The sequence below is a fragment of the Hyperolius riggenbachi genome, chromosome 4 (genome assembly GCF_040937935.1).
Source record: "Hyperolius riggenbachi isolate aHypRig1 chromosome 4, aHypRig1.pri, whole genome shotgun sequence".
In the NCBI taxonomy this organism is placed as follows: Eukaryota; Metazoa; Chordata; class Amphibia; order Anura; family Hyperoliidae; genus Hyperolius; species Hyperolius riggenbachi.
In genome coordinates, this window is record NC_090649.1 from 284,188,070 (window position 1) to 284,212,921 (window position 24,852).

Sequence of the window (24,852 nt, forward strand, 5' to 3'; positions counted from 1 at the left end):
AATTTTTTTCCACTCTTTCAGACCCTAAAACCTGAAAAAAATCATTCTGGCAGGGAGATCTGCAGCAGAAAATTTTTTTTACCTTCCTGGGCTCCTGCGCTGCAGTTTTCTCTTTGACCACAAGATGGCGCTAATATACATATAAACGAACTTCTCTATATTTCTCTAATATAGAGAAGTTCGTTTTAAATATTAGCCCCGCCCCCGATGACGTCACGCCGCCACCGCCGCTCCGCTGCTCCGATTGGCCGCCGGGTCCCCGGAAGAATAGCGGGGACATGGGGATCCCGGCGGCCAGGGAAAGACCCCACACTGCCGGGGAGAGAGGCTGGAGTCCCGCTGCGCAGCGCAATCGCGCGCGGGACTCCACAACTACAGGTAAAGCGCTGCACTCCCTACCCCGACCTGAGCTCGGGATCACCGCTAACAGCTTCTTTTTTCTACCCCGAGCTCAGGTCGGGAAAACCGGCAAGGAGGTTAAAGGACCACTACTGCAAAAAAAAAATTAAAATACTGTACATACATAATAATGAACATTTCCATTTCTTCAAGAGTAAAATGATCTATAAATGACTTTTTCCTATGTTGATGTCACTAACAGGAAGTAGTAAACAGCTGGCATACAGTATCTGACAACTTTTTACTTTCAACTGTAAGTGACCGCAACATAGGAAATATGTCATTTATAGTGCATTTTACTCTAGAAGAAACGTACATTTTATGTCTAAGTATTTTTTAAATGTTTCATGATCTTGGTGTTGTCTCTGTAACTTCAAGACTTATCGTATACAAAATCATACAAATCCACACCTTCATCTAAGGTCAAAAACCTAGATACAGCTATACATAACGTAGCTTTGTGAATATTTGTAATTAAAGCGTACATGAATACTGGATGTCTTTTTACACAAAAAGCATTTGTATGATCGCTTCTGAAGTATGATTAGGGATATGCCATTACTTTGTCTCTGCGAAGTCCCATTCCTAAGACATCCGTGCTTGCTGATAGTCCACAGGCAAAAAATATCCAAAGCTGGCCATACATGTACAGATTTTCTGATCAATTTCTAAATGTTTGATTTCTTAGATCTAATCAGTCGTTTATTGCTCCAACATATCCAGTTGATTTACTTTCACTCACTGTTGGGCAGTATACACTGGCGAACGGAGGGGGCTGTTCCGGGTGTCTGGAACACCCTCCCTGCACTGAGCTGTGTATTCAGCCAGGGAAGCCCGCATAATATAAACAGTCTCATTCTCCCTCCCTTCTTACTTCTGGTGCCTCCCTCCAGCTAATAGAATGAGAGAGGCAGCCGAGCTTCCCCCACAAGAAGATGCAGCTTGCAGTGAGAGAATGTTGATTCTGGAGTCCCGGACTCTCCACAGCACAGAAATGTCAGCTGGTAAATATACACAGCATGATTGCAGAGCTTGCCCTGAGGGTCCGTGGGCAAACATTTGTCTGGTCTCTCCCCATTGTTATGACTGCATGTGTGGATAAGGTGTTAAACAAGTTGAAAAGTTTTTTCTGACTTGTGTGAGAGAATGACAGGGACAGGAGTCCGATTACAGGCAAGTAGCCTGTCTGATGTGGGACTGCAATACAGATAAGTTCTCTGCTCCATCTCAGGCTATTCTCAATTTCTCCACTCCTCTCTCTGGTCTAGTGCAACACCAAAATGACAATAGCAATCGCTAGCAATTTGTGAGTGTGATTTTGTGAAGCGATTTTCAGAGCGATTTTTGAATGAATCGCTCAAAAACATGCTACATGCAGTATACGTGCGATTTTGAAAAAGTCACAACGCTGCTGTGGGAACACCCTCATAGGGTAACATTAGCCAAGCGCTTTTCAAATCACTGTTGATTTAAAAAACGCTCAGAAGCACTCTTGGTGTGCACCAGCCCTCCTTCATTCACCTTTGTTTCCCTCTTCCCCTAGTGCTGGCTGGGTCTTCTTGTCATACAGGAAAGCTAAATAAAAGTGCAATCCTGGTGAGGCAAATTATTATTATTTAGTATTTATATAGCGCCGCCATCTTCCGCAGATGCATATATCCCTGCATCATGAGTATCGCTTGCGCTATGTGACACTATGTGGCATATCTCCCATTCCTCTCTCGGGGAGTTGTTCCAGCGCTGTACCCCATTCAAATTTGCTGCTACCAGAAGCCCTCAGAAACACTCGTGTCCTTGAGTACTTCCAAAGATAGGCAGCTCCGTAATACACCAGCGCACTTTTGTGCATGGGCAGTATGGAGCCACCTGTATTCGGAAGCACTCGGGGACATAAGTGCTTCTGGACCTTTCAGGAATCCCCCCCCTTAAAAATCCTGCGTTTGCCCCTGGTATATTGATTGATATTCTGATAAGATATGGTGGAAAATAATACATCTGCACTGTTTCTACTTCCTGATTCATGGAAGCAGACATATTGTTATCATTCTGTGTTTTCAAATGGACTTTTCTACCATCTCTCTCCGTATCTCCGTTGCAGTCACGTGACACAGGGAGAGATCAAATTACAACTTGTGATTAGACACAAAAGGAGGAATTAAACAGGCTAAACTCTCTAAATACAGTGGCTTGCAAAAGTATTCGGCCCCTTGAAGTCTTCCACATTTTGTCATAGTACTGCCACAAACATGAATCAATTTTATTGGAATTCCACGTGAAAGACCAATACAAAGTGGTGTACATGTGAGAAGTGGAACGAAAATCATACATGATTCCAAACATTTTTTACAAATCAATAACTGCAAAGTGGGGTGTGCGTAATTATTCAGCCCCCTTTGGTCTGAGTGCAGTCAGTTGCCCATAGACATTGCCTGATGAATGCTAATGACTAAATAGCAGTAGGAGAACAGAGGCGCCAGCAGGATAAAAGTGGATAAAAACTTTAAAATTTGCTAGGAGGAAGCGGTGGACTTACCTCCATAAAGCAGACACAAAAGACTGCCTGAATAGTAGTCACATTTATTAATTAGTACCCCAAAACAGTGCAACGCGTTTCGCAGGCCCAGCCCACTTCATCAGGCAATAAACATGGGGACAAGACAGAATTTCAGCAATAGCCAGTGTAGCGCCTCAGTGAGGCTGGCTATTGCTGAAATTCTGTCTTGTCCCCATGTTATTGCCTGATGCAGCGGGCTGGGCCTGCGAAACGCGTTGCACTGTTTTGGGGTACTAATTAATAAATGTGACTACTATTCAGACAGTCTTTCGTGTCTGCTTTATGGAGGTAAGTCCACTGCTTCCTCCCAGCAAATTTTAAAGTTTTTATCCACTTTTATCCTGCTGGCGCCTCTGTTCTCCTACTGCTATACCATGTCCACCCCTGGTGGAGGGGTGATTTACCCCCTTTCGCATCTACAGAGAGTGACTTCTTATCCCTGAGTGAGGACAGGTCTAATCTCCTCACCTGCCTATACAGTGGTTGCCTCTGTGGTAACCCACGTTTGTGAGTATAATTTGCTCACGATAACCTTTACTTCATTTATGCTTAACATACTACACTATATTGGGCTCTCGGTTTCTCTACACTTTAATGACTAAATAGAGTGCACCTGTGTGTAATCTAATGTCAGTACAAATACAGCTGCTCTGTGAGGGCCTCGGAGGTTGTCTAAGAGAATCTTGGGAGCAACAACACCATGAAGTCCAAAGAACACACCAGACAGGTCAGGGATAAAGTTATTGAGACATTTAAAGCAGGCTTAGGCTACAAAAAGATTTCCAAAGCCTTGAACATCCCACGGAGCACTGTTCAAGCGATCATTCAGAAATGGAAGGAGTATGGCATAACTGTAAACCTATCAAGACAAGGCTATCCACCTAAACTCACAGGCCGAACAAGTAGAGCGCTGATCTGAAATGCAGTCAAGAGGCCCATGGTGACTCTGGACGAGCTGCAGAGATCTACAGTTCAGGTGGGGGAATCTGTCCATAGGACAACTATTAGTCATGCACTGCACAAAGTTGGCTTTTATAGAAGAGTGGCAAGAAGAAAGCCATTATTAACAGAAAGCATAATAAGTCCCGTTTGCAGTTTGCCACAAGCCATGTGGGGGATACAGCAAACGTGCTCTGGTCAGATGAGACCAAAATGGAACTTTTTGGCCAAAATGCAAAACGCTATGTGTGGCGGAAAACTAACACTGCACATCACTCAGAAAACACCATCCCCACTGTCAAATATGGTGGTGGCAGCCTCATGCTCTGGGGGTGCTTCTCCTCAGCAGGGGCAGGGAAGCTGGTCAGAGTTGATGGGAAGATGGATAGAGCCAAATATAGGGCAATCTTAGAAGAAAACCTCTTGGAGTCTGCAAAAGACTTGAGACTGTTACGGAAATTCACCTTCCAGCAGGACGACGACCCTAAACATAAAGCCAGGGCAACAATTGAATGGTTTAAAACAAAACATATCCATGTGTTAGAATGGGCCAGTCAAAGTCCAGATCTAAATCCAAACGAGAATCTGTGGCAAGATCTGAAAACTGCTGTTCACAAACACTGTCCATCTAATCTGCCTGAGCTGGAGCTGTTTTGCAAAGAAGAATGGGCAAGGATTTCAGTCTCTAGATGTGCAAAGCTGGTAGAGACATACCCTAAAAGACTGGCAGCTGTAATTGCAGCAAAAGGTGGTTCTACAAAGTATTGACTCAGGGGGCTGAATAATTACGCACATCCCACTTTGCAGTTATTGATTTGTAAAAAATGTTTGGAATCATGTAAGATTTTCGTTCCACTTCTCACGTGTACACCACCAATTGCAATAAAATTGCTTCATGTTTGTGGCAGTAATGTGGCAAAATGTGAAAAACTTCAAGGGGGCCGAATACTTTTGCAAACCACTGTACACACAGGGTGCATTTCTCTATGTTTTGCCTGTGCAATAATTCAGGTCCACTTCAAACAATTGATTATTGATTGAAAGGGCATTACATGCCCCTACATCTGTGTCGCACTGCGGATGGACCGTTGTTGCACATGCCCCTACATCTGTGTCACACCGCTGATGGACTGTTATTGCACATGCCCCTACATCTGTGTCACACCGCTGATGGACTGTTATTGCACATGCCCCTCACATCTGTGTTGCACTGCGGATGGACTGTTATTGCACATGCCCCTACATCTGTGTCGCACTGCGGATGGACCGTTGTTGCACATGCCCCTACATCTGTGTCACACCGCTGATGGACTGTTATTGCACATGCCCCTCACATCTGTGTTGCACTGCGGATGGACTGTTATTGCACATGCCCCTCACATCTGTGTTGCACTGCGGATGGACTGTTATTGCACATGCCTCTTACATCTGTGTTACACTGCTGATAGACTGTTATTGCACATGCCCCTTACATCTGTGTCGCACTGCGGATGGACTGTTATTGCACATGCTCCTTACATCTGTGTCGCACTGCGGATGGACTGTTATTGCACATGCCCCTACATCTGTGTCACACTGCGGATGGACTGTTATTGCACATGCCCCTTACATCTGTGTCACACTGCTGATGGACTGTTTTGCACATGCCCCTTACATCTGTGTCACATTGCTGATAGACTGTTATTGCACATGCCCCTTACATCTGTGTCGCACTGCGGATGGACTGTTATTGCACATGCTCCTTACATCTGTGTCGCACTGCGGATGGACTGTTATTGCACATGCTCCTTACATCTGTGTCACACTGCGGATGGACTGTTATTGCACATGCCCCTTACATCTGTGTCACACTGCTGATGGACTGTTTTGCACATGCCTCTTACATCTGTGTCGCACTGCTGATGGACTGTTATTGCACATGCCCCTACATCTGTGTCACACTGCGGATGGACTGTTATTGCACATGCCCCTTACATCTGTGTCACACTGCTGATGGACTGTTATTGCACATGCCCCTTACATCTGTGTCACATTGCTGATGGACTGTTATTGCACATGCCCCTTATATCTGTGTCGCACTGCTGATGGACTGTTATTGCACATGCCCCTACATCTGTGTCACACTGCTGATGGACTGTTATTGCACATGCCCCTACATCTGTGTCACATTGCTGATGGACTGTTATTGCACATGCCCCTTACATCTGTGTCGCACTGCTGATGGACTGTTATTGCACATGCCCCTTACATCTGTGTCGCACTGCTGATGGACTGTTATTGCACATGCCCCTACATCTGTGTCACATTGCTGATGGACTGTTATTGCACATGCCCCTACATCTGTGTCACACTGCTGATGGACTGTTATTGCACATGCCCCTTACATCTGTGTCACATTGCTGATGGACTGTTATTGCACATGCCCCTTACATCTGTGTCGCACTGCTGATGGACTGTTATTGCACATGCCCCTACATCTGTGTCACACTGCTGATGGACTGTTATTGCACATGCCCCTTACATCTGTGTCACATTGCTGATGGACTGTTATTGCACATGCCCCTTACATCTGTGTCGCACTGCTGATGGACTGTTATTGCACATGCCCCTACATCTGTGTCGCACTGCTGATGGACTGTTATTGCACATGCCCCTACATCTGTGTCACACTGCGGATGGACTGTTATTGCACATGCCCCTTACATCTGTGTCACACTGCTGATGGACTGTTATTGCACATGCCCCTTACATCTGTGTCACATTGCTGATGGACTGTTATTGCACATGCCCCTTACATCTGTGTCGCACTGCTGATGGACTGTTATTGCACATGCCCCTACATCTGTGTCACATTGCTGATGGACTGTTATTGCACATGCCCCTTACATCTGTGTCGCACTGCTGATGGACTGTTATTGCACATGCCCCTTACATCTGTGTCGCACTGCGGATGGACTGTTATTGCACGTGCTTTTCGCATCTGTGTCACATTGCTGATGTACTGTTTATTGCACAGGCCCTTTACATCTGTGTCACACTGCTGATGGACTGTTTATTGCACAGGCCCTTTACATCTGAGTTAGAGATGTCGCGAACCTCCGATTTTCGGTTCGCAAACCGGGTTCGCGAACTTCCGCGGAAGGTTCGGTTTGAGGAAAAGTTCGCGAACCGCAATAGACTTCAATGGGGAGGCGAAAATTTGAAAAATACAAAAAATTATGCTGGCCACAAAAGTGATGGAAAAGATGTTTCAAGGGGTCTAACACCTGGAGGGGGGCATGGCGGAGTGGGATACATGGCAAAAGTCCCGGGGAAAATCTGGATGTGAGGCAAAGCAGCGTTTTAAGGGCAGAAATCACATTGAATGCTAAATTGCAGGCCTAACGTGCTTTCAAACATCTTGCATGTGTATACATCAATCAGGGAGTGTAATTAGAGTACTGCTTCACATTGACACACCAAACTCACTGTGTAACGCACCGCAAACAGCTGTTTGTGTAGTGACGGCCATGCTGGACTACTGCGCAACATGGCGAGATTGCTCTTCCTCACTCAGTGATGTCAGGTAATGTGTGACTTCCTTCTCAACTTTCCATGGCATTGTTAAAAAGCTTACGTTTTGTTTTTAAATTACATTTTCTACTTGCTGTGTACTTGTTCAGTACCGCTACAATGAGAATCCTGTGGAGGCGGGCAAGTCGGCTATTGTGACCCCGGGTAATGGCCGGGGAATGAGGCGTTTGAATCCGGTGTGGAGCTTGAGCAACGGCTACCACTACACATCCAAGGAGGGCAGCGGGCAGGCCTGCCGCCCCGAGGTAGTGACCAAAAATAACAAATAAATACAGGAGGAGGACTTTCGAGGCCCTGCTGTGTATTTTAAATGAATGTACTTTAAATCCTTTAACGAGAACCAGTTATGGCGGGCAAAGATGACACCACATTCCTTTCACGAGAATCATATGGAGGCGGGCAAGTCTGCCATTTGTGACCCCGGGTAATGGCCGGGGAATGAGGGATGGAATCCGGTGTGGAGCCTGAGAAACGGCTACCACTACACATCCAAGGAGGGCAGCAGGCAGGCATGCACGCCCGCCCCGAGGTAGTGACCAAAAATAACAATACAGGAGGCGGACTTTCGAGGCCCTGCTGTGTATTTGAAATGAATTAACTTTAAATCCTTTAACGGGAATCCGTTATGGAGGGCAAGTCTGCCATTGTCACCGCGGGGAATGAAGGTTAGATTCCGGCCCGAAGTGGGAGCCTGCTGAGACCCATGCTGTAGCTGCCCTGACCGTGCTTTGCAGACCAGGCATCTGTGGTCAGATGGACCCTTAAGCCAGCGGAAGACAAACCAAGTCGAAAGCATTTGCCAAGAATGTTTTACGGAGGGCAAGTTTTTTTGCACTTTTTTTTTAAAATTTTTTGAAAATGATAGATGGTTGTATTTTTAAATTGTTTGAAAGTTTAGATGGTTGTATTTTTAAATTGTTTGAAAGTTTAGATGGTTGTATTTTTAAATTGTTTGAAAGTTTAGATGGTTGTATTTTTAAATTGTTTGAAAGTTTAGATGGTTGTATTTTTAAATTGTTTAAAAGTGTATCCATTCTTCCTCCCCCCAGCCACGAACAATACCATGGGAACGTGGAGCAGCAGAAGCCCCCTGTGACGGCTGCCGCGGTTGTTCTCCGCGGCTTGTCTTTTGAGGGGTGCTGCTTTTCCTCAGGTGTTCTTGCCATAGCTGTTTGTGCCTTCTCTCCAGGTGCCTTCGTAAAGCACTTGTCCCTACGTGACAGTTGGCCTTTCCACGGCTCAATTTTTGCTGGCAGAGACAACAGATGGCTTTGCTCCGATCTGAGACACACACGTTAAAAAATTTCCAAACCGCTGAGCCCCCCTGGGCTGATGGCGCTACGGTGGCATCAGCAGCTGAGGTTGAAGGGCATGTTGGCTGGCTGGCCATAGCTGGTGATACATGGCGCCGGACACTGCCCCCCGCTGTTTCTGAGGACGAGCTCCCTCTGCTTCTATCATAGAGTCGTCTCCTCCTACTCCTCTCTGACTCCTCCTCTGAACTGTCCCCCTGGTCATCTCCTCTACCGGGAACATATGTGGTATCCGTATAATCGTCATCATAATCCTCCTGGCCAGCTGCGCTTTCCTCAGACACCTCCTCAGGTGCACCAACTTCAGGTGGTCCACCATCATCCCCATCCACACACGTTACGTCCATACTATCGCCACCTAACTCAGACGTATGAGGTGGTGTACCTGCGCCTTCTTGTTGTTGTTGCAGTAGTGGCTGGAAATCAGTGATTTCACCACCACCAAATAACTCCTGCGAAGTGTCAAATGCAGCGGATGTGGTGCTTGTTGTAGCACTGGTGGCTACGGGAGATGAGGTATTCTGTGTTAAATACTTAAGCACCTCCTCACGATTTTGGGAAGTGATGGCACATGCCTTCTTCTGAGCACTGTATTTTGGGGCAGGTCCGCACGAAATCACAGCAACACCATCTCGCACAGCCACAGACCTGCCGGTGCCTGGTGGCCTTCCTCTGGGTCTGCCTCATACCTCTTCCTCTACCTGGTTTGTCCATTTTGTCCATCTCGGGGGTATGCTAGCTATATGCAGTGAGGTGGGTTCTCACTCAACACAACAGGTAGTTAGATGCAGTGAGCTGGGTTCACTGAACACAACAGGTAGTTAGATGCAGTGAGCTGGGTTCACTGAATAGTAAAGGTACTTAAGATGCAGTGAGGTGGGTTCTCACTCAACACAACAGGTAGTTAGATGCAGTGAGGTGGCCAGGTGGGTTCACACTCAACACAACAGGTAGTTAGATGCAGTGAGCTGGGTTCACTCAACACAACGCTAGGTATATGCAGTGATGAGGTGGGTTAAGTAAACACAACAGGTACTGGGTAGTTAGATGCAGTGAGCTGGGTTCACTCAACACAACGCTAGGTATATGCAGTGATGAGGTGGGTTAAGTAAACACAACAGGTACTGGGTAGTTAGATGCAGTGAGCTGGGTTCACTGAACAGTAAAGGTACTTAAGATGCAGTGAGGTGGGTTCTCACTCAACACAACAGGTAGTTAGATGCAGTGAGGTGGCCAGGTGGGTTCTCACTCAACACAACAGGTAGTTAGATGCAGTGAGCTGGGTTCACTGAACAGTAAAGGTACTTAAGATGCAGTGAGGTGGGTTCTCACTCAACACAACAGGTAGTTAGATGCAGTGAGGTGGCCAGGTGGGTTCACACTCAACACAACAGGTAGTTAGATGCAGTGAGCTGGGTTCACTCAACACAACGCTAGGTATATGCAGTGATGAGGTGGGTTAAGTAAACACAACAGGTACTGGGTAGTTAGATGCAGTGAGCTGGGTTCACTGAACAGTAAAGGTACTTAAGATGCAGTGAGGTGGGTTCTCACTCAACACAACAGGTAGTTAGATGCAGTGAGGTGGCCAGGTGGGTTCTCACTCAACACAACAGGTAGTTAGATGCAGTGAGCTGGGTTCACTGAACAGTAAAGGTACTTAAGATGCAGTGAGGTGGGTTCTCACTCAACACAACAGGTAGTTAGATGCAGTGAGGTGGCCAGGTGGGTTCACACTCAACACAACAGGTAGTTAGATGCAGTGAGCTGGGTTCACTCAACACAACGCTAGGTATATGCAGTGATGAGGTGGGTTAAGTAAACACAACAGGTACTGGGTAGTTAGATGCAGTGAGCTGGGTTCACTGAGCAGTAAAGGTACTTAAGATGCAGTGAGGTGGGTTCTCACTCAACACAACAGGTAGTTAGATGCAGTGAGGTGGCTAGGTGGGTTCACACTCAACACAACAGGTAGTTAGATGCAGTGAGCTGGGTTCACTCAACACAACGCTAGGTATATGCAGTGATGAGGTGGGTTAAGTAAACACAACAGGTACTGGGTAGTTAGATGCAGTGAGCTGGGTTCACTGAACAGTAAAGGTACTTAAGATGCAGTGAGGTGGGTTCTCACTCAACACAACAGGTAGTTAGATGCAGTGAGGTGGCCAGGTGGGTTCTCACTCAACACAACAGGTAGTTAGATGCAGTGAGCTGGGTTCACTCAACACAACGCTAGGTATATGCAGTGATGAGGTGGGTTAGGTAAACACAACAGGTACTGGGTAGTTAGATGCAGTGAGCTGGGTTCACTGAACAGTAAAGGTACTTAAGATGCAGTGAGGTGGGTTCTCACTCAACACAACAGGTAGTTAGATGCAGTGAGCTGGGTTCACTCAACACAACGCTAGGTATATGCAGTGATGAGGTGGGTTAAGTAAACACAACAGGTACTGGGTAGTTAGATGCAGTGAGCTGGGTTCACTGAGCAGTAAAGGTACTTAAGATGCAGTGAGGTGGGTTCTCACTCAACACAACAGGTAGTTAGATGCAGTGAGGTGGCTAGGTGGGTTCACACTCAACACAACAGGTAGTTAGATGCAGTGAGCTGGGTTCACTCAACACAACGCTAGGTATATGCAGTGATGAGGTGGGTTAAGTAAACACAACAGGTACTGGGTAGTTAGATGCAGTGAGCTGGGTTCACTGAACAGTAAAGGTACTTAAGATGCAGTGAGGTGGGTTCTCACTCAACACAACAGGTAGTTAGATGCAGTGAGGTGGCCAGGTGGGTTCTCACTCAACACAACAGGTAGTTAGATGCAGTGAGCTGGGTTCACTGAACAGTAAAGGTACTTAAGATGCAGTGAGGTGGGTTCTCACTCAACACAACAGGTAGTTAGATGCAGTGAGGTGGCCAGGTGGGTTCACACTCAACACAACAGGTAGTTAGATGCAGTGAGCTGGGTTCACTCAACACAACGCTAGGTATATGCAGTGATGAGGTGGGTTAAGTAAACACAACAGGTACTGGGTAGTTAGATGCAGTGAGCTGGGTTCACTGAGCAGTAAAGGTACTTAAGATGCAGTGAGGTGGGTTCTCACTCAACACAACAGGTAGTTAGATGCAGTGAGGTGGCTAGGTGGGTTCACACTCAACACAACAGGTAGTTAGATGCAGTGAGCTGGGTTCACTCAACACAACGCTAGGTATATGCAGTGATGAGGTGGGTTAAGTAAACACAACAGGTACTGGGTAGTTAGATGCAGTGAGCTGGGTTCACTGAACAGTAAAGGTACTTAAGATGCAGTGAGGTGGGTTCTCACTCAACACAACAGGTAGTTAGATGCAGTGAGGTGGCCAGGTGGGTTCTCACTCAACACAACAGGTAGTTAGATGCAGTGAGCTGGGTTCACTCAACACAACGCTAGGTATATGCAGTGATGAGGTGGGTTAGGTAAACACAACAGGTACTGGGTAGTTAGATGCAGTGAGCTGGGTTCACTGAACAGTAAAGGTACTTAAGATGCAGTGAGGTGGGTTCTCACTCAACACAACAGGTAGTTAGATGCAGTGAGCTGGGTTCACTCAACACAACGCTAGGTATATGCAGTGATGAGGTGGGTTAAGTAAACACAACAGGTACTGGGTAGTTAGATGCAGTGAGTTGGGTTCACTCAACACAAAGCTAGGTATATGCAGTGATGAGGTGGGTTAAGTAAACACAACAGGTACTGGGGTATATGCAGTACTGGGTAGTACAATGTGCAGCTCCCTGTCTCACACACACAGGTAGTCACTGAATGTGCTGGGCTGCTGGCAGTGGCACACACAATATCCATTAGCAAGGCTGTGCATGCAACAAAAGTGTCAGTTTGACACACAGAAAAAAAAATGTACAGGATGAGCTCTGAAAAGAGCTGTTGCTGGGTGCTTTAAAAGCAATAATAATCAGTCAGGAGCAAGCAAAGCAGCCTAGAACCTAACTAATCTGTCCCTAGGAGAAAAAGTCTGCAGCAGCTGTCCCTTTCCTCTCTCTAGCAGGCACACAAGTGAGGCTAATGCCCGCTGGACCCTGCCTTATATAAGGGGGGGGGCTCCAGGGCTTAGTGTAGCCTGAATGGCTACAATGTGCCCGCTGACTGTGATGCAGAGGGTCAAAGTTGACCCTCATAGTGCATTATGGGGCGAATCGAACTTCCGCAAAAGTTCACCTGGTGCAGGCGAACGCGAACCCCCTAAGTTCGCCTGGAACCGTTCGCCGGCAAACCGTTCGCTACATCTCTGATCTGAGTCACACTACCAATAGACTGTATTGCACATGCCTCTTACTTCTGTGTCACACGGCGGATGGACTGTATTGCACATGTTGTTTTTACATCCATGTCACACCACAGACGGCCTGTTAGCGCTCTTCTGTGCGCACTAGTACCATCACTATTACTGGTGTACATACCATGTCGCACAGTGCTGGGTTACCATCCATGCCTCCAACGCTACTCTACCCCCCTCATACCTCCTACTCCAGGGCACAGCTACTCAAATGGGAACATATCTCAGCCCTTCACCCGGAGGACAGGCTCCTGGCCAACTCTGTTTGGAACCACGTCCAAGAAATCACCGCTTCTACATCCTGGCCTCACACCAACCAGTGCCGCAGGGGCTGTCGATCAGGTGTTCGGGCGAGGCTGAAGAGGAGAGGCCTGCGGTCATCCATCCCCCGACAAGAGGGAACTCGGTAACAACACCCCAGTCTTCTGCTTTACCGAAACGTGGCTTCATGACGACATCCCTGAGAGTGCCCTCCAGCTCACAGGTTTCAGCCTCATCCGAGCAGACCGTGACAGCACCCTCTCTGGTAAAAAGAAAGGGGGGCGGCATCTGCTTCTACATCAGCTCTGTCTGGTGCCCAAACACCTCCGTACTGGCCAAGAAATGCACACCAGAACTTGAACTCCTCCTCATCAATTGCAGGCCAATCTACTCGCCCAGGGAGTTCTCTTCCTACGTCCTCGTGGGTGTGTATATCCCTCCTGATGCAGAGGTAAATGCTGCCCTGCGTGATCTCAGTGATACCATCATGCAGTGGGAGAAGGCCCTCCCGGACTCGATGTTCATCATCTTGGGGGACTTCAACAAGGCCAACCTCCGTATTGAGCTGCCCCGCTTCCATCAGCACATCACCTGCCCCACCAGAAATGCCAACACCCTCGACCATTGTTACACGGTCCTCAAAGATGCATACAAAGCGACACCGTGGGCAGCACTAGGCTCATCTGACCACTGCATCATCCACCTGATACCTACTTACAAAAGGCGCCTGGAAACCTCAAAACCTGTCACCAAAACCTTCAAAGTGTGGTCAAGTGAGGCTAAACTACAACTTCAGGCCTGTTTTGACTGCACAGACTGGAAGGCTCTGGAATCGCCTAACCTGGACGAGTGGGCAGACAATGTATCCTCGTACATTGGCTTCTGCGAGAACTCCTGCATCCCTACAAAATCCTTCAAACTATATCCAAACGATAAACCGTGGTTCTCAAAAAGACTTAGACAACTGCAACACAGCAAAGAAGCTGCACACAAGTCCGGCAACCAGGAGGACTACAAGAGGGCAAGGAACAACCTAAACAGGGAACTGAGGTCCGCAAAGAAGTGCTACGCGGAAAAGCTGGAACAGAACCTCTCCTCAAACGACTCACGTCACGAGCTGTGTGGAAAGGGCTTAAGTCTGCCACCAACTACAAGCCTCCCCCTCAGCATACTACACCTAGCACTGAGCTGGCAGAGAGTCTAAGCGACTTCTACTGCAGATTCGAGAACCAGCCAACACCTGTGGGACTCCCACAGCCGCCTGCACAATCCTCTAACATTGATGCCCTGGGCCTGAACCCACCTCCACTGTCAGTGAGGGAGGCGGATGTACTGAAACACCTGCTAAGGCTAAATGCTAGGAAAGCCTCCGGTCTGGATAGTGTGTCACCAGCCTGCCTGAAAACTTGCGCTCATCAGCTTGCTCCCACCCTCTCTTCCATCTTCACGAGGTCTCTCCAGGGAGGCAAAGTACCCGCATGCTTTAAGAGGTCCACCATTATCCCCGTCCCCAAAAAGCAGGGCATCCTCGACCTCAACAACTTCAGGCCTGTGGCACTTACATCCGTGATCATGAAAGCTTTTGAAAGCATGGTGCTCCCCCTCCTTAAGCACTCCACAGAGGGACTGCTAGATCCACACCAGTTTGCGTACAGAGCAAACAGGTCCACTGATGATGCCATTAACATCTGCTTGGAGCTCGTCTATGATCACCTGGACAGACCAGACTCCTACGCGAGGATCCTCCTACTGGACTTCAGCTCAGCATTCAATACCATCAGCCCCAAAATACTGCAAGACAATCTTGTCGCAATAGGAGTCCACCCCACCCTACGCCTGTGGATCACGGACTTCCTCACCAATAGGTCCCAGGTTGTTAGGCTGGGCACTATCTCCTCACAACCTAGGATCACCAACACAGGAGCCCCACAAGGCTGCGTTCTGTCGCCGTTTCTGTTTTCTCTGTATACAAATAACTGCAAATCCACATCAGACTCGGTAAAAGTAATCAAATTCGCTGACGACACGACCATTGTCGGTCTCATCACCAATAATGATGAGAAAGAGTACCGCCACCAGGTTGAAGGTGTCTGTCACTGGTGCAGAGAGAACGGATTGGTCCTAAACACAGCGAAAACTGTGGAGATGATTGTTGATTTCAGGAGATGCGCCTCCACCCCGCCCCCAATCTGCATCGATGGCAAGGAGGTGGAAAGAGTCCCTAGCGTCCGCCTTCTGGGCACAACCATCTCTAATGACCTGAAGTGGAAGGCCAACACTGCCTCCACACAGAGGAAAGCCCAACAGAGACTTTTCTTTCTCCGCCGACTAAAAAAGTTTGGTATGGTCCAAAAACTTCGGACAAACTTCTACTCCGCTACAATCGAATCTGTCCTATGCTCTTCCATCCTGGTTTGGTACGCCAGCTCTTCTGCCAGCGACAGACTCAAACTGCAGAGGGTCATCAGATCAGCGGAGAGGATCATCGGGAGATCCCTCCCCTCTCTGGACCTCCTTTACCATTCCAGGCTGTACTCCAGAGCATTAAAGATCACCAGCGACCCCTCACACCCAGGCCATCTCTTCTTTAGTCAGCTCCCCTCGAGCCGGAGACTCCGGTTCCGGTCCATCTTCACCAAGACCTCAAGGCATAAAAACAGTTTCTTTCCCTCTGCTGTCAACCTTCTGAACTCTCTCCACGTAACTGCCCATCCCCACACCAAACACCATGCCGGCACTGCGGCACTCTACACATAGATAGACGGCGCTCTAGCTCAAGCCGACTTTCTTTTGGTTTTTTTTTTGGGTGTTTTTTGTGTTTTAACTTATGCTACATTGTCTCTCTCTGCAAATGTGTTCCTTTCTGACTGCTCGTTTTTGTCCTGTATCTGTATCTATATCCTGTATCAGTACCCTGTTAGTGCCAAGCCCAATTCCAGGCACGACCCAGTCGTGCTTGGCGATAATAAAGATTCTGATTCTGATAATAGATTTTCATTGCATTCTTCAATGCTTTTGTCAAATCAAATGTAAAAACTATTAACCTCCTTGGCGGTAATCCCAAGCTAGGGTCGGCGGGGAAAACCACAGCTCAGAGCAGTAATCCCGATCTCTGCTCGGGGTAGCAGCCGGAGGCTGTATGCAGAGCAATGCGCGCAGCGGGAGCGTTTCTACATACCTCCTGCGGGATCCCGATGTCGGACAGCATTCTTCTTCCTCTCCTCCGGGGCTCTGCTTACTCCTGGGGAGATCCCTGGCTGTCGTCATGACAGCCGGCAATTTCACTTTAGAGTTGCAGCACCACCCGGAGGATGGAGGCATAACTGCAGCGCTGGAGCCAGGAGGGTGAGTGATTGCTGGGCTGCTGCAGATCTCCCTGGCAGCATGATTTTTTCCAGGTTTTAGGGTCTGAAAGGGTGCAAAAAATTGCACCGCTTTTAGACCCTAAAATCCCGAAAGAATCCTAACGCCAAGGGGGTTAATAATGTAAAAATACCAATCGGTGTATGAGTACCTTAAAGGGACTCAGAGCAGTGCAGAAACTATGGAAAGATGCATATCATTTTGAAGCTCTCTTCCTCCTCTTTCCAACAATATATAAACCGCCGCCCTACACATTTTAGTTTTCGCTATTTTCGCAATCGAAACCGTGGCAAACAAAAACTAAAAGGCGTAGGGCGGCGGTTTATGTGTCGTTAAAAAGAGGAGAAAGAGAGCTTTTAAAATGGTATGCATCTTTCCATAGTTACTTGTATTACACAGGACGACTTTTCCCCAAAGTCGGCAGCTCTATTTAGTTGCTGACTTTGGGTTTTCTTTTAGTTTTCGATATTTTCGTGAACAAAATTGCGGCGGCCGCAATGTCGATCAAAAAATAGCGAAAACTAAAAGGCGTAGGGCGGCGGTTTATATAACGTTGGAGAGAGGAGAAAGAGCGCTTCAAAATGGCATGCATCTTTCCATAGTTTCTGCACTGCTCGGAGTCCCTTTAACATTTTAAAAGATAATTTAACTTAAAGTTCACAGTGTAGTTAACATAATGTCAGGGGTTTAGAAATGACAGTTCCTGCCTGGGAGCTGGCAAAAACATATCTCAAATCTAGAGATCAACTGTATGCAGCTCGGAAATTAGCCAGTGAGATGCACTTTCTGCTGATTTTGATTGACCAGATTCCAAGCTGTACACAATTTGCATTCAAAGCTAGTATTATTAGCGTCCAATTGGCTATATATTCTCCAGTCCAACCACTTAAGACTCATACACACATGAAGCTTTTCCACCCAACTATCATACAATCATCCAAACATGGCTGAAAGTCTCCCATAATTCCCAGTGGAAAGCATGAGAAGTCCCATTCTTCCCCAACCCCTAGTAATCTATGATTTGCAGAAATGGCAGATGGGGAGAGGAGGTAAGGGTGGGGTGGGGAGTGCCAGAAATACTCATCACCAGCTCCTACATGGGGACTAACATTTACTTTTTATTTAGCAAGGGCTTAGATTAGGACAACTGCACTACTGCATTATACGTTCAGGTATGCTTTAATTTAAAGAATTCAATTCTTTATAAGGTTTTATATATAGAATATATATAGAATCTAATAATATACAAGATTTTGTAAAATCCTAGATATTTCATGTTGAAACCATAATCCACTATGCATTTAGGTCGTTAGTAAAACCTTTTTTTTCCTCTCAGCTTTCAGACTTTGCTGGTTTGTCTAGCCTGCAAGAGTTGGTGTTCTTCTCCAGTGGAACAGAAACTATCGAGAATAACACTTTTAGATCACTAAGTAACTTGAAGACATTGGAAGTATGGAAGAATAAACTGACAGCTATTCCCAGGTACCTTCCACCAAGTATTGAGGTCTTAAAACTTGGTGATAATTCCATTCACTCCATTCATCACTATGATTTTGATGGTTTAAACAAGCTGAAGATACTTGAAATGCAGAACAACTTGGTTCATTCAGTGTCGCTAGACGTGTTTGCTTCAATTACGAATATTCAGCGTTTGATTCTAGACAATAATGGTGTGCAGACAGTACATGCAACAGCCAAGCTCACACAGCTTAAATACCTAAGCTTGGAGAACAACAGGCTGCTGCAATTTCATGAAATGTTCTTCTTACATCTTCCAAGCTTGCAGTATCTCAGGTTAGCTGGGAATCAGCTAGCTAGAATCCCAGCACAGCTCCCACGGTCTCTGCTTTCCTTGAAGATTGAGAGAAATCTCATTCAAATTGTACGTGTTAGAGACGTAAAACACTTGGAGAATCTGTATGAGCTTAACCTTTCTGGGAACCAACTTTCTTCAGCCGATGGTGTCCTGGCAGCTACGAATTTGACTTCTTTAGATGTGTCTACTAACCACCTCTCATCTTTTCCTAATAAATTGCCAATTAAATTACAAAGAATTGACTTTAGCAACAACCAGATTTCAAGAGTGACAACAGAGAACATGAAGGGCCTGTCCAACCTTAGACATCTGTTCCTGGATAACAATGGCATGATTCTGTTTGAAGACAAATCACTCCAGGGGTGTGTTCACTTATCCAACTTGGCCATGGAGCAGAATCTTCTCACCTCCATCCCACAGGGGTAAGTTTCTTTAGCATATAGACAGTTTGAGCTCATGCAGAGTGTGGAACATGGTGTGGCAGCAGCTCCAAGAACATGAGTGTTAAGGTACGTACTCACTTCTGATACCAGTCTTTTGAATGACAGTTTGGTGTGTGTAGGAATGATTGTTAAGCAGCCCATACACTCAGCCGATTTTCTGGCCGACCGATCGATCCCGATCGATCGATCGATCAATCGATTGCAAATCGGTTGGCCAATCGACCGATCGACGGCCGATTTCGATGGATTTCCATCGAACTTGCAGGGTGGAAAATTTAGGTCGATCTGATGAGATTGCTTATCAGTTTGCATTGGCCTTAATGGAAATCTGATGGCAAAAAAATGCCATCAGATCGAATTTCAATAGATTTCAAACTGAAATCTATTGGAATTCTATCCTGGTAAAAAATGTTCTAAAAACGCATCAGATAGATCATCAGATGCATTTCTTATCTATCTGCTGCCAATCTGACGAGTGTATGGGCACCTTTAGACTGATAGCAGTAAAAATTTGGCATAAAAAAATAAAAATCCCCCATTCGATCGATTAGTGTCCGATTTCGATCAATTTGATCTATCTGACAGGATGGAAAATCCAGGTCGATCTGCTGCTGGAAGCAGATCGATGGCCCATAGAGTTTTATTGAATCTAATGGTCCAATAATGCATTTAGATCAATTTCAGAATTAAATCTATTGGAAATCTGTTCCTAGTGTGTGGCACACATCAGATAGATTCCTGTCAGATTGAATTTGACAGTCATCTGACAGAAATCTATCTGATGGTCGAATTTGCTGCAAATCTATAAGTGTATGGCCACCTTTAGACACTAAAGGTGCGTACACACACACTACGGCCGCCAACGACGGGTCCGTCAGACCCTCCCGCTGGGCGGACTTTCAGGCGACAGTAGCGCGTGTGTACGCACTGTCGGCGGACTGATAAGGCTGTTTCTTAGCGATCCGCCCGGCGGATCGTTCAGACACAGCCTTATCAGTCCGCCGACAGTACGTACACACGCGCTACTGTCGCCTGAAAGTCTGCCCAGTGGGACGGTCTGACGGACCCGTCGTTGGCGGCCGTAGTGCATGTGTACGCACCTTAATAGACTTTCAAACAACAAGTCGTTTGATCAGTCATTTGATCTAGTCCATTGTTCTATCAAGTCCGCTGACCAGTCAAACAACATGTAAATTAGTGTAATTAGCATTTCAAACATTTTGTCATCTGTGTGTACAAGGAGTCTGAATGACTTTTTGTTTAAATGACAAGTCGTTCAAACGTCCGGCTTGAACGTCAATCGGGCATAAAATCAGACGTGTGTATGCACCTTTAATTTATGCTTAGTGATTCCTGTTTGTGGTATGGAAAGGGAGCGCTGGCCAGACACCAGTGATGAAGGGGAAACAATTCCCATCAGGAATTCAGGAACATGAGGACATTACCCAATCAGTCTCACAGTCTATGGACACCTTATGCCCCATGAACAGTACATAATTATATGTTAATCTTGAAAATGCACAGGTAGAGCATTTAGTTTGTGAGCTGTGCTCATATTTTGATTATCAGAGTGAATATTAAACAGTTTAGGGAAATTCTGTTCTAGCCTGCGCCTGGGTTCACACTACACAGGGTAGTAAACCATAGAAATGCTACCTATGACATGTCCGTTACAATGGATACCAACGGATATGGACAGACACAGCTGATCGTACATCAGATCCGCTGTGACTGTCCACATTGTGGCTGCAGTAGTGTGAATCCATCCTGAAAATGATTAACTGCTAAAGTTTCTTTGTAATTGAAATACAAAAATGAAGCTTTATGTATGGCTGCATCCTAAGCAGCACAATATGCTGTACTGCACATTTTTCATGAAATAAGACTCTTGTTAGCCCCAGTTGGTACACAGAGGAATGCCATAAGGGGACTTGAACCTGACACCTCTGCCTCGTGATCATGGGCCTGATGCAGGAAACCGCCGTAATATTGCCATGCACAGACATCACACGGAAATATTACCCCCACTGACAGAACTGTGTACCAGAGTTACGCTATTAGCACAACCTGCACTACTCGACTAGTCTAACTGTTGCTAAGGTAACACGCACTACTAATGTTAACTCTCAATAATAATGTGCTTTACCATAGCAACGTTCACGCTAAAACAAACTACACAAATCTAAAAAAGATTTATTGAATTAAACACACTTAGCAGACCTTATATGAGACCGCCTAAAATATAAGAGGGTGTGTGACGTCAGGTCACATGCCCCCACCTGACCAATAGGTGTTCTCCAGTAGTCTATGGGAAACTTTCCTAAACCCAGCGTTTTAAACTTTAGAAAAGGGTAAGAGATTCTTTATTACCACAGGTCATTTATTTATTAGAAAATACATACACCATTACTTTTTTGGCTATTCGGAGGCTTTTGAAAGGCTTTTTTGAGAAGTTATGGAAAAAGATTTTAAAGGAGAACTAACCAATGTCTGTAGAGAGTTTATAAATGACAATGGCCTCAATTCACTAAGATTATCTCCTGTCTTTAATAACTCTTCTAGAGTTGTTACCATGGTGATAAGGCATGTAGTATTCAGGAAACATTTTACCTCAGGCAAACCTAAAGTTAACTCTTCTGTCTTTAAGTTAAATCTCCAATCCTTAAAATAACTCCAGAGTTAAAGACAGGGTGTTAATTAACTGTGTGTGAAAATAACTACAGAGGAGGTAACTTAACTACAGAAGAGGTAAATTAACTACAGAGGAGGTAAATTAACTACAGAGGAGGTAACTTAAGGAATGAAGAGGTAAGATAGCTCTCTCACTGTGTGGAGGTAAGTTTTCTCTTGCCTTATTATCTCCAGCATGATCTTAGTGAATTGAGGCCAATGAATTTAACCAATAGGAGGGAAATTCTAGGATGGGAGGTATGGCATACCAGATCCCACCCACTCTCCAGGGTATATAAGGAAGGCTGCGAGACAGCCTCAGTTGATTGCTGACCTTGCTAGGGAGCATAGCTCCCATTTTTCCATCTCCAGGGTATATAAGGAAGGCTGCGAGTCAGCCTCAGTTGATTGCTGACCTTGCTAGGGAGCATAGCTCCCATTTTTTTGTGTTTCTTGATTATGTATTTGTAAATAGCTGCGTTTATCTTCTATTATGCACTTTGCACCCTAAGCACTTTTTCACTGTAGCCCTGACGACGGCTCTATTTTTAAGGAGCCGAAACATGTCGGTTTTAGGTGGAGGGTTTTAAACTATTTGAAGTAACTCAGCATATACGATTTTAGTGCCTAGTATTGGGATAGATAAGAACTGACTACAAAATACAGAATGTTCTTTCTAACTTGCACCATTATTTCTCTCAACTACCCAACTAGGTTAATGTGAACTAAATCTTGAATAAAAAAAAATAAAAATTACAATCATAATGACAGAAATGTTTTTACTGTAATAAATTAAAAGTTATATTTTAGGCGGTCTCGTATAAGGTCTGCAACATTCACGCTAGTCAAGTACCCCCGTTAATAAGGGTTATATTGCCGTGCTATGTCTGTGCATTTCATTATTACCAAGGTTTCCTGCTTCAGGTCCCATAAGTTAAGGTAGCCATACACTGGTCGATTTGCCATCAGATCCGAACAACAGATAGATCCCTCTCTGATCAAATCTGATCAGAGAGGGATCGTATGGCTGCCTTTACTGCAAACAGATTGTGAATCGATTTCAGCATGAAACAGATCACAATCTGTGAAGCTGCTGACGCCCCCTTCACCGCATACATTACCTGCTCCGGCCGGCGCGTGTCCCTTGGTCTCCGCTGTCCCTTCTCCATGCTCTGCTCCTCCAGCTTCACTGAACTTCCTGCCGGGGAAGTTTAAACAGTAGAGGGAGCTCTACTATTTAAACTTTCTGCCGGGACAGGAAGTTCAGTGAAGCTGGAGGAGCCGAGCATTGAGAAGGGACAGCGGAGACCAAGGGACATGCGCCAGCCGGATCAGGTAATGTATTGCCGCTAGCGCTGGTTGTCGGGCATTCCAACGCCGCTATCAACGCACTCCCGACCCACCGGTGATTGAGCAAAATCTTCCGCACGGACGGATTGGCGGGAACTATTGATTTCAGGCGGAAATCTATCGTTCTGTCAGCGTTTGCGCAACGATTTCACAGCAGATTCGATCACAGAGATCGAATCTGCTGTATATCGGCGGGAAAATCGTCAGGTGTATGGGCCCCTTTAGAGAGATACACACACACACACACACACACACACACACACACACACACACACAGAGAGCAGGTGATACGTTTCTTGCTCATCTACCATCCTTTTAGCAAATCTGCAGGTAGAGTGAGAAGAACTACCCGGGAGGGCAAATTGTCTGGACGAGTTCCTTATCCGCACTGCTGAAGGAGCTAATGCTTGGCACACACGGCCCGATTCTGCCGCTCGATTCTCCCGCTCGTTCGATTCCCCGCTCGGTTCCGGGGGCTATTCTCTTATCTTCCGCTCGTTTTTCTTATCTTTTTCCATTGTGTTCAATGCGGAATCAAGCGGCAAAACGATCGGGGCGGGAGATCGGACATGTGGGAAATTATCTATCGAGCCATCTAAATGGCTCAGAATCAAGCCGTGTATTCCCAGCATATTGAATAAGGCTTTAGCAGTTCTGCATAGCTCCGGTCCCTGCCCCCGTCCCTTCCCTCCAATCAGCAGGGAGGGAAGGAATGCAGGCGGGGACTGGAGTTCTGCAGGAGGCGGGGAGAGCAGCAGACTGACACTATAGAGATAAACACAGCCAGCTCTGACAAGCTGTTTGTCAGCAGCGTGGCTGTGATTTATGAGGGATTGCAGAGTGCAGGGGGACCTTAGGGCGGTTTGGGATAGCAACAGAGGCTGGGCTGTATAGGCAGATCCAGCCTTTGTATGCAGATAATATTCTTCAAACCCACCTCGGGTTCTCTTTAAGGACCAATATGTAATATATAATAAATTATTCCTTCACATTTTTATAGACTTCCAAGTACAGTTCTCCGTTTGGATCTCAAAGGCAATAAAATAGAGCATATTGGAGGTCATGATGTGAACAATCTGAAACATCTTCAAGTACTAAATCTTCGAAATAACAAGATCACATCTTTAGATCACCAAGTACTGGAGTGCTTGCCAAGACTGCGACACCTCTACTTAGATGGAAACCCCTGGAACTGTACCTGCAAACTTCTGAAGGTCAGAAGATTACTTATTGATAAAGGGACTGATACAAAGGAGGGATACTGTGTTGAGCCTAGTTATTGCCGTGGCGAGAGATGGATGTCCTCTGAAACCATACTAAGGCATTGCGAGAGCATCTACACCTTTCATAAAGGAAAAGAAAATAAGAAAAAGCTGAAGTTCCATGAACTAATCAACATTGATGTTCATAGTGATGAAGATTATGATTATGACCCAGATTACTGATTTATTTGTACACTGTTGTTTTCCCAGATCTTAAAGGGAACCTAAACTGAGAAGAATATGGATTTTCTTTTTAAAATAATACCAGTTGCCAGACTCTACTGCTGATCCTGTGTCTCTAATACTTATAGCCACAGCCCCTCAACAAGCATGCAGATCAGGTGCTCTGACTGAAGTCAGACTGGATTAGCTGCATGCTTGTTTCAGGTGTGTGATTCAGACACTACTGCAGCCAAAGAGATCAACAGGACTGACAAGCAACTGGTATTGTTTAAAAGGAAACATCCATATCCCTCTCAGTTAAGGTTCCCTTTAAGGCTTTCTATTTCGGTTATCTAAAGAATTGCTAGAGATTGTATAAATATATTGTTTGTGTTTGTGTGGGTATATATATATATA

At 46.0% G+C, this 24,852-nt stretch overlaps 1 protein-coding gene across 1 annotated transcript in view; it reads left to right on the forward strand.

The window, feature by feature from the left end:
• Positions 1-24,456, forward strand: part of LOC137504782 (nephrocan-like) — a 49,172-nt gene extending 24,716 nt beyond the window's left edge. The window contains exons 5-6 of the mRNA XM_068233371.1: positions 18,069-18,970; positions 24,012-24,456. Coding sequence (XP_068089472.1) covers positions 18,069-18,970; positions 24,012-24,456 — 1,347 coding nt within the window. The remainder of the gene's footprint in view (positions 1-18,068; positions 18,971-24,011) is intronic.
• Positions 24,457-24,852: the final 396 nt, after the last annotated feature.